We start from the raw sequence: 9817 nt of genomic DNA on the forward strand, positions 1-9817 counted from the left end.
TTGGATGACGCTGACAATGTTACACTCGTGTTGGCAGGACGCACGTTTCAACACTGAATGTACATAGGATTTTGTTTGAAAGCGGGTGTTATCTGAGAATTGCAGCAAGGGCTGTAGCTTATGTCTTATTTTATTTGCTTCTGCTGAAATTGTTCATCACGTCACTTATTTGGAAGATAACTTGCAGTGTTGCTGGTAAAATGATAAAGGGAAGCTGCTGCTGTTTCAATCGTGAGCAGGGATGATACTGCCTCCCTCTCCGGCCTTGTCACAGGCTGTGGTCCAACTTCATTGCACAGTGGAAAAAGTCTTTGTCTTTGTCTCTGTTGCATAAATAAGGCCCAATGTAAGTGATCTCGCAGGCTTGGTGGATGTCACAACTTTTGGCTCAACTTCAATTTTTGGGCTTGCAATATTTTAGGTCAGAGTACCACCTCATTCACTCTGCTTACACTGATTCTCACTTGAACATGGTGGGACAATGGGTTAACAGGCATGAGAGTAAAATGATGGGTGTGGTGGACACGGAGTCAGCCAGTGGCCAGTTGCTGCAGGGCAGTCAGCAGGCTGGTTGGGACCTGCTCCCAGGAGTGGTTTCCCCAAGTATCAGACATGAGAGGGACTGAAGCAGCCAGGAAATCTAGACCATCGGCATCCATTCTAAGGCTGAAGAAAGAAGCGGCTAGCCACTAAACAACACCACCATTAACGGACATAAAATGGCCCATAAAACATTTTTTAAAGTATTTCTGTGGTGAAGTTGTTTCCTATCTCCACTGAAACAAATTACCTCCAGACTTTTTTACTGCCCTTAATAGCACATCAATATTATTTTTTCTGCAATGTTTTCTGTCTTGTGTGCAATTTAGCTGCAGTTTATTGCAGTTCATCCTGCAGTTTAAGTCTTTATCCTTGCCTTAATTGCAAGCAACTTATTCAGAAACAGAACCTAATGCGCCCCTTGCTTGAAGCTGCGGCCCCATTAAAATTAAGCATTTGTCTCGAGATGGGGAGGAATTGTAAGTTGATGACGAGTGGTAGAATAATTTCAGGAAATCATTCCTCTTTGAACTGATCTCTTTTTTTCAGGAGCTGGTAGTCACTAAGAGAGCTTACAGAGTGGGCATTTAGTGCAGCTTAGAACAGTGCAGCTCAGGTACAGGCCCTATAGCCCACACTGTACGTGTCGTGTTGAGCATGATGCCAAGTTAAAATCATCTCATCTCTGCCTGCATGTGATCCATATCTCTCCATTCCCTGTATACCCATGTGCCCATCCACAAGCTTCTTAAATCTCGTTATCATAACTGCCTCCACCACCAACACCCAGCCAGACACCCTCCGCTTGCTGTGTAAAAGAAACCTGCCCTGTCCGTCCCCTTTAAACTCCGCCTCTCTCGCCTTAAAACTATGCCCTCCAGTTTTTGACATTTCCACCCTGGGATAACGGATCTGTCTACCCTCATAATGTTATAAACTTCTACCTGGCCTCCCCTCAACCTCCAACACTCCAGAGAAAACAGTCCAAGTTTGAAGCGAATAATAATTGAAAAAGTATTCAGTCTGTGCGCTTCAAAGATAATAAATTGACCATTAAAAAACAGCATTTTGAATAACGCAATTCAATTATAGAATTTTACCGCACAGATGAGACCATCTGTGATAGCTCTCTGAAAGAGTACGTCAGTTATTCCCGTAGCCTTACTAAATACTTGTCAGGTATTTATCCCCTTCCCTTTTCAATGCTATAGTGAATTTTGCCTTCTCCCATTGCTTCTTCTCTGGTGTTGTCCTGGTGGCCTCCAGGTTAAAATAAAAGCATTGTTAACTTTCTCATTTACTTGAGTCACCAACTTACCAACAAGTGGGAATTTGTTTTCCTGGGCCACTTGCACTGACAAAACAACATTAACTATTCCTTTACTCTCCGGGCTCAAATTTTGTACCAGTTGTCCCAGTGTTTTGAAATAATTTTGTCTTTTTAGAATTTTTTGAGGTTGTAGACTCTTTTTGAGCTGCTGCTCAGGGAAACACAAGGAGTTCTAACAAAACATCCACTTAAGCCATAGAATGCTTCATGAACAGCAGTGGCTGGTACTGCAATACGTCAAAGGTCAAAACAAGTGACACACACAGTTCTTGTTCACATTCTTGTAAATACTACACTGAATTCCCTTTTTTTAAAATTGTAGATCAGGTAACTGTTAAATGAAACTAAGCACGTAAAATCTTACAGAGACGTGTATCCAGCATGTCTGTACAAGGTTATAAACTTAAACAAGCATCAATCTATGCAGATTCCTTAGTTCCTTAGTTCTTTCAACTATTTAATCTACACCATAAATAAGCCTTAACAACTCTCCAGTACCCACTCAAGAATTGACAATTGCCTTAGATCAATTTGCCAAATATTTGACTAATCTTGCACCTGTATCTTTATTGAGTTGCATTTAAAAAAAAATCAACGGTAACATTAAACACTGGTTAAAATTGTGTTTGTGTACATTATGACAAATAAGAAGAATAAAACTGCTAACAAAACATTCTTTGCTGAGGGTAGTGAGCACTCTCCTAACAGTTTTGTCTGAATTTTCTTGTTAGCTAGCCGCACAATAATCAAGCCTGTGCTACCCATCCAGTGTACCTATTGTCAGTACTCATGACCTATATAGGCCTTTTCTACTCGTTTCTGGTTCTGCAGAGCTAAACTTAACTCTGAAAAGTTCCCTTCAGGATATTTTCAACGTCCTCATAAGAACGTTCCATTGTTCTAATGAACTCACTCATCTCATCATAGGTCTTGGGGCCTCTTACCAACCCATAATGTAGTCTTTCAGTGCATTGGTCCATTTCTCATTCTGCATCCTCTCACTGGACCTCAGTGATATCCTTTGTTCTCAGGAACATCTCCAGTCATTTCTCATAGGGATCAAATGGTTGAAACCTCTTGTATTTCTCTGGATTGCAAACATAGCCATAACATTCACTGCACGATATCATCACTAATCTATATTTAAACATTATTCTCAATTAATTTGCACCCAATTATTGCCCTGCTACATCTTCAAGCGTTACCATCTCAAACCCATTGCTAGTGCTGTATCCATTGGTTTCTTTGTATTAGTGTTCACTCTGACAATTAAAACGAATAGAACTGCTAATGTAACATTATTTGTTTGAAGACAGAAAATACACCCCTAACAGCAGTGGCTGATGCAACAATATATCTAAAGTCATACCATCGGGGACACACAAAGAATGTGGGTCATCCTAATTCTGTATGGGAAAGTTACAGAAAGAGTGAGATAAGTTGTGAGGTTTGCAGAACAGCATTAAACCCACGTAGAAATTAACATTGTAATTTTTAGTAACATTTTACCTACTAGCGTGGTTGTTTCTACAGTTCTCAGAGGGACATCACATTGTGCAAGAAGTACATTTCCAGCTACAGGGAATTGCAGTTTCTAAGTTAAAATAATGGGAAGAGTATTTTCAATGAGTTAGAGGGATCTGGATAAGAGGAACAGTGCCTCAGGGAAGCATGTTCTCTATTCAAATGGACTGTGGTGCCTTCTAGGCTACAACCATTTGCATCTGGATTGTAAGGGAGATCTATGTAAAGGTGAGGGTAGACACAAAATGCTGGAGCAACTCAGCGGGGTCAGGCAGCATCTCTGGAGAGAAGGAATGGATGACGTTTTGGGTCGCGACCCTTCTCCAGACATTCTTTCTCTCCAGAGATGCTGCCTGACCCACTGAGTTACTCCAGCAATTTGTGTCTACCTTCGATTTAAACCAGCACCCATTCCTTCTCTCCAGAGATGCTGCCTGACCCACTGAGTTACTCCAGCATTTTGTGTCTGCCTTCGATTTAAACCAGCGTCTGCAGTTCTTTCCTACACATTTGTAATGATGTGCAGTCTTTGCAATTTGCTCATGCCTGCTCTGCTACCCTTCAGCACTGAAGGAAAAGTAGAGGTTCACAAATGTGAAACTTGGTGACCACCCTGATGTAGTAATGACCAGAAATGTAAGTGTTTTAGTGCATGATTAACAAGAAGTTAGCAGGTCCAACAAGGAATTAAGGAGGCATAAAGTTTGTTGTCATTTATTGCAAAGGGGCTGGAATTTAAGATTAGAACTCTGTTTCTGTTGTACAGAAAATTGATGAGGCCAGAATATTATACACAGTTTTAATTTCCCTTATCTAAAAAATAATATAGTAGCATTGGAGGCAGTCCAAAGATTCACTGGGCGAGTTCCTGGGACAAGAGGGTTGTCCTATCAAGTGATGTGAGATGGTTTAGGTGTATATTTCTTGGAGTTTCGAAATATGTGTGATGAACATATTCAAACATACAGGATCCGAAGGTTTGATAGGGCAGGCGTAGATATTTTCACTCGTAGCAGAGTAATGAACACGGGGATTTAGCTACAAAGTAATGTGCATTTAAAGCTGAGGTGTGGAGAAGTTACTTCTCTCAAAGGGTTGTGAATCTCTGGAATGTTATGCCCCGAGGGCAATCTTCTGTCCCGAAGGTGGAGGTAGATAAACATTTAAATATATCTAATGAACCCACCTGCAGATACAACCTCATGGAGCCCTGTTCTTGGTTCTTTTCCCAATGGACGTCTGGGTCACAGCTCTCAGCTTCCTGAACTTGGGATCATTCCAGACAGGTGGCCACCAGATCTAAAGATATATTTAAGGTGGAGGTAGATGAAAGTTTGAATGATCAAGGAATTGAGGATTATAGAAAACCGGTATGGGAGATAATACGATATTATTTTATACATTAGACATAATACAATATTATTTTATACATTAGACATTGTTACGATATTATTTTATACATTAGACTTTGTTGTTTGAGGTTTGTAACTACTTAGGCATTAGGCGCCTCTCTGTAACTAATTAAGGCGCTCTAGACATTCCTTACCCTTGACACGTGTCTGTAACTGCTGCTCAGGCGGATAATTAATGGTGAAGCGAGGAGGAGAAACATATGAGTTGGAATGATGGATGAACCAGAATAGAAGATAATGGTGGCAGATAAGGAAAGACATAGGCCTTGGGGTGATGAATGGATGTGAGGGATGGACTAGCAGGAAATAAGGGAGGCGAAGTATGAAGGGATGTGAGCATTGAGATAAGGATATATTACTGAATGGGATTTAATGGTGGCGGGACAGACGGGTGACTGCAAAGAAATGAATGACTGAAGAAAGGAGTGTGGGTATGAGGTAATGTAAAGAAGATAAGGTTTGGAATAATCCTATAAACATAGACTGCCCGATGTACTAAGTGGGCAGTCAGATGGTTGACATCCTGATTGTTCCAGCCGTTTTTTGCAAATAAAGGCTTTTAACTTCTTGAAGAATTCTCCGTGTCATCTGCTTCATTTTTGAACACCGGTAACCACGACACCTGCAGAGAAGAGGAGATGAGACCAACATAGATCAGCCATGATCATATTGAATAGCAGGGCAGGCTGGAGGGGCCAAATGGCCTCCTCCTATTTTCCTTTGCTTGTGAGATGTGGGAGAGTTCAGCAGCAGCTGTCTGGAGTGATCCCAAGTTCAAGAAGCTACGACTCAGACTTCCATTGGGAAAGGAACCAAAGCACGCTTATGAGGTTGTGTCTGAGGTCACCGAGCTCAAAAAATATATAGTCAGCTGTTGGCCCAGTTTCAGGGAGACGGTGTTAGTAAAACCAGATGATCTGCGATTAAATCAAAATTGCTGTTTCTCAAAAAAGTGAGGATGACGACCTCATTGCAGATGAAGTTTTCATGTTGAAATAATTTGCGGAAATTCTACACCAGAATAATGGTAATAGGACGATGAAAAACTCAGCAAAAATGTCAGCAGTTGCATTATCCAATAATTTGAAAAAAAAAAAGTATTCTTCGGGATCAGCAAGTTTTCAACTCATTTTAATGCCGAAGGTTTGTGAAGAAGGATGGGGAGGCCGGCAGTGTTGGTTTGTGGAGTGGGTGAATACGAGGAGACTGGTAGTATCGAATGGTGGGGGGACGGTGGGGTCAGTTTAGGTGACCAACAATGTTTAAGGCCGTGGGGCATGAGTGATTTCTGGAGGCGAGTTAACGACTGGGGATCAATGGGTTAGTTAGTGTGAGTTGTCAGATTCAGTCATTTCCATGGTAAATGTCCCAGTCCAGCGTTGTGCTATATCGAGACCTGGCACCCGATGACAGGTAACGCAAAAATGCCCACAATTATTGCTTGCTGGAGGAATATCTTATGCCTGATTTGGGAATGTCAGTGTGTAAGAAATGTTTGCACAAAACCATCCAGAAACAATTGCAAAATCCTGAAAAGGGCCGTCCACAAAGTTGATTTTCCAAGTACTGGTCTGCACAGTTTGGGCATCTCGGTGGCGGCACGGTGGCACAGTGGTAGTGTTGCTGCCTCACAGCGATTGCAGCGCCGGAGACCCGGGTTCGATCCCGTTTACGGGGCTGTCTGTACGGAGTTTGCACGTTCTCCCTGTGACCTGCGTGGGTTTTCTCCGAGGTCTTCAGTTTCCACCCACACTCCAAAGACATACATGTTTGTAGGTTAATTGGCTTGGTAGATGTAAAAATTGTCCCCAGTGTGTGTAGGATAGTGTTAATCAACGGGGATCGCTGGTCGGCGCAGACCTGGTGGACCGAAGGGCCTGTTTCCACAGTGTATCTCTAAACTAAACTAAACTAAACTAATCTCCCCTAGTGCTGTCGAGAATGAATCATAAACGGCATTACAGCCTTTGGCTCAAGTTTCAGATCAATATACTTTATTTTACTATCTTCTGCAAGATATGGGCCTGGTTATGTAAGCCTCAAATGTTGATCTACTGGGCTTTGTGTCCAAGCAGTCTCTGCTTTTGGAATGGGGCTGACCATGAATTTTCCCTTTCCCCAAACATCAGCAGTGTGTGCTTGGTCATAAGCACCGAGCTTGTTGAGCCATGTTGCCAGCATTTTGCATGCGGTCAGCTGCTCACAGTCCTTGATGTACTTCACTGTTCAATGTGCGCATCAATGCAGAGGAGGGGGGTCTAATGGGGAACGTGGATAGGATTGAAACTCTACTGGTGCGGAACAGACAAATAACATTCAGGCGCATCCCTGTTTCCTGTCCTACATTTGATGTTATGTCCCACTGTCTAGCTTTTCAGCTTCCAACTAAAATGTCTTTGTTTTTCTTCTATGTTCTTCTCTTTCCTCTCGTCCTTTCCCTCCAACCCCTTCCCCTCAGCCCCACTAGCCCTCACTCTGACAGTGAAGCCCTTACCAGACGCCACAAGAAGTCTTTCTTCTCCTCACACTCTGGCTTCCCCTTTCCTGTGAAAAAGAGGTACTGTCGTTCTTTTGTGCATGCTTCTGTGTTCCCTTTCCACCCTCTCCTGGTCCACCTTAACCCCTAGAACCGCATTATTAAGAATCGGCCGCCATGCTGGTGACATTTCATAAGTATCAACAGTGATAGTGAATTCAGATTTTTAACAAACAACTCCCAGGACACCAGTGGCAAGATCAAGACACATTGCCCAAGTCTAATTCCCCTTCAGAAGCAGGCGGAAGGCGCTGCTCCTGAATGGTGAAGTTGTCCACTGCAGTGCTGCTCGTCAGGCAAGGCAGAGATGTGCACAAAAAGCTGGAATAACTCAGCAGGTCAGACAGCATCTCTGGAGAAAAGCAATAGGTGAGACCCTTCTTCAGACTGCAAAGGTGCATACTTCTTCAGACGGCAGAGATGTTTTGTGTGATTTGTCAGACTCGAAGAAGAAGGCAAATGATTGATTTCAATGGTGAATGTCCCAGTTCAGAGCCTTGCCAGGAAGCACCCAGCGATGGGCATTCCTGTCTGATCGAGGTATCCCAGAAATGCTCCATCGATGACAGAATATTGCCTGGTTGGTATGGTGTGACTGTGTTCCCATGCATTGGCTATATTTATCCTGTTGTTGGGGATAACAGGTTCAGGAGTTGGCGCTGACATGAGCCTTTTGATAGCTGATTGAGTTGATTCTTCTTCACAAAATGCTGGAGTAACTCAGCAGGTCAGGCAGCATCTAGGAGAGACCTAGATCTACAATTTTTTTAAAAAGGGAATTCAGTGTAGTATTTACAAGAATGTGAACAAGAACTGTGTGTGTCACTTGTTCTGACCTTTGACGTATTGCAGTACCAGCCACTGCTGTTCATGAAGCATTCTAAGGTGGTGACTCAAGTAAATGAGAAAGTCCTGCAAAATAGAAAGCAGGATCCCAAACAACGTGAGATCATCTTTGGATACACGTACCAAAATGAAAAAAAAATGATTAGCTAGAGATCAGCAGCTTTTTTTTAGTTTACAGATACAGGGTGGAAAAAGGTCGCTCGACACACCGAGTCCGTGCTGACCAACGCTCCTCCTGTACACTGGTTCTATCCTGCACACTAGGGACAATTTACAAAGGCCAATTGACCTACAAACCTGGACATCTTTGGAATGTGGGAGGAAGCCCAGGCGGTCACAAGGAGAACGTACAAACTCCATACAGACACCCATAGTTAGGATTGAACCCAGGTGTCTGGCACTAAGACAGCAGTTCTACTGCTGCGCCACTGTGCCATTAATGGAGAGAGATGTGCAGCGAAGTTTCAGGATAGGACCCTTCATGTAGATCTGCTCCAGATTCCAGCAACAGGGTTAGGATCCAGCATCTGCAGCCTCTTGTGTCTCCTGTGGATATAAATAACATTTTCCACACCCCTTCCCTGTTGATGTATAACAGTAATTCTTGATCAGTACGGGTGTCAGAGGTTATGGGGAGAATGCAGAAGAATGGGGTTAGGAGGGAGAGATAGATCAGCCATGATTGAATGGCGGAGTAGACTTGATGGGACGAATGGCCTAATTCTACTCCTATTCCTAATGACCTTATGACCTAATGCTGTCTCCAATAGTTCAGGAGTCACACGGATGCCCAAGGGGCTAGGAGAGTGCTCAGCTGCGGTGTGCCGCAAATAGATTGAGTGGCCTTGTTAACTATGGTCAGACAAAGCTGACAGCACCAGCTTGCCACATGGATTGAAAGAGGAAGGGTCAAAACATGTGTGGCAGACAGACACGCAGTGCAAGCAGCTCTCATCTGCCCCAGATGCACAGTTGAGTCCAGAGTTATTCAATAACCGACTGAACTGAGGGACTGGATGAACTGAGCTCGTGAATGCGCTTGGTCTCCGTTCTTTTAGTTTTGCACCAAGCACAATTGTTATATCTGAATTATTTGAATAGAGTTGCCAACCTTCAATAAAATGGGTCTACACATTTATATCTGTTTTTAATTTGTTTTTAAATCCCCACTGTTTTTAAATGTCTCTGGCTGTTAGTAGCATGGGGGGGGGGGGGGGTCAAAGACCATTGGAGAGGTGCTGTGGTGGAGGATATCTCAGAGCCTGGCTGTTGCCTATAGCCTGCTCCAGTCAGGGTGGTCATGGCACAGGCCTCTAGGTGTTTGGGATCAAGGTGGGAGCAGATGTTTACTGCTTTTAGGTGGCTACCGCATGGGTCAGATGTCAGATCAAGGATAATCCATCCCGTTGTTGTTGTGTAAAGTGCTTCATTAGCTCAGGACAATCTAAAGAACTTTGTGGTCTATGAAGTGTTTCTGAAATGTAGTCACTATATTTACAATAGGAATCATGACATCCAAATTGTACCCAACTAAGTTCCACCAACAGCAATGTAAAAAAAGGCAAGCTTTGTTAAGCTAAGGTGTGTCTTTTTGTTGTGTCTTTGAGTCCACAGCCTTCTAACAGAGAT

The 9817-nt window shown here is 43.1% G+C and overlaps 1 protein-coding gene across 5 annotated transcripts in view; it reads left to right on the forward strand.

Annotated features, from left to right (window-relative positions):
* dgkza (diacylglycerol kinase, zeta a) overlaps positions 1-9817 on the forward strand; it is a 567459-nt gene that overhangs the window by 451369 nt on the left and 106273 nt on the right. For 4 of the 5 annotated variants that reach the window (XM_078415104.1, XM_078415105.1, XM_078415101.1 and 1 more), the window contains exon 28: positions 7265-7363. The exons of the other annotated variant lie outside the window; for it this stretch is intronic. In XM_078415104.1, coding sequence (XP_078271230.1) covers positions 7265-7363 — 99 coding nt within the window. The remainder of the gene's footprint in view (positions 1-7264; positions 7364-9817) is intronic. 5 annotated transcript variants of the gene reach the window in all.

Source organism: Rhinoraja longicauda, chromosome 18 (assembly GCF_053455715.1).
Source record: "Rhinoraja longicauda isolate Sanriku21f chromosome 18, sRhiLon1.1, whole genome shotgun sequence".
NCBI lineage: Eukaryota > Metazoa > Chordata > Chondrichthyes > Rajiformes > Arhynchobatidae > Rhinoraja > Rhinoraja longicauda.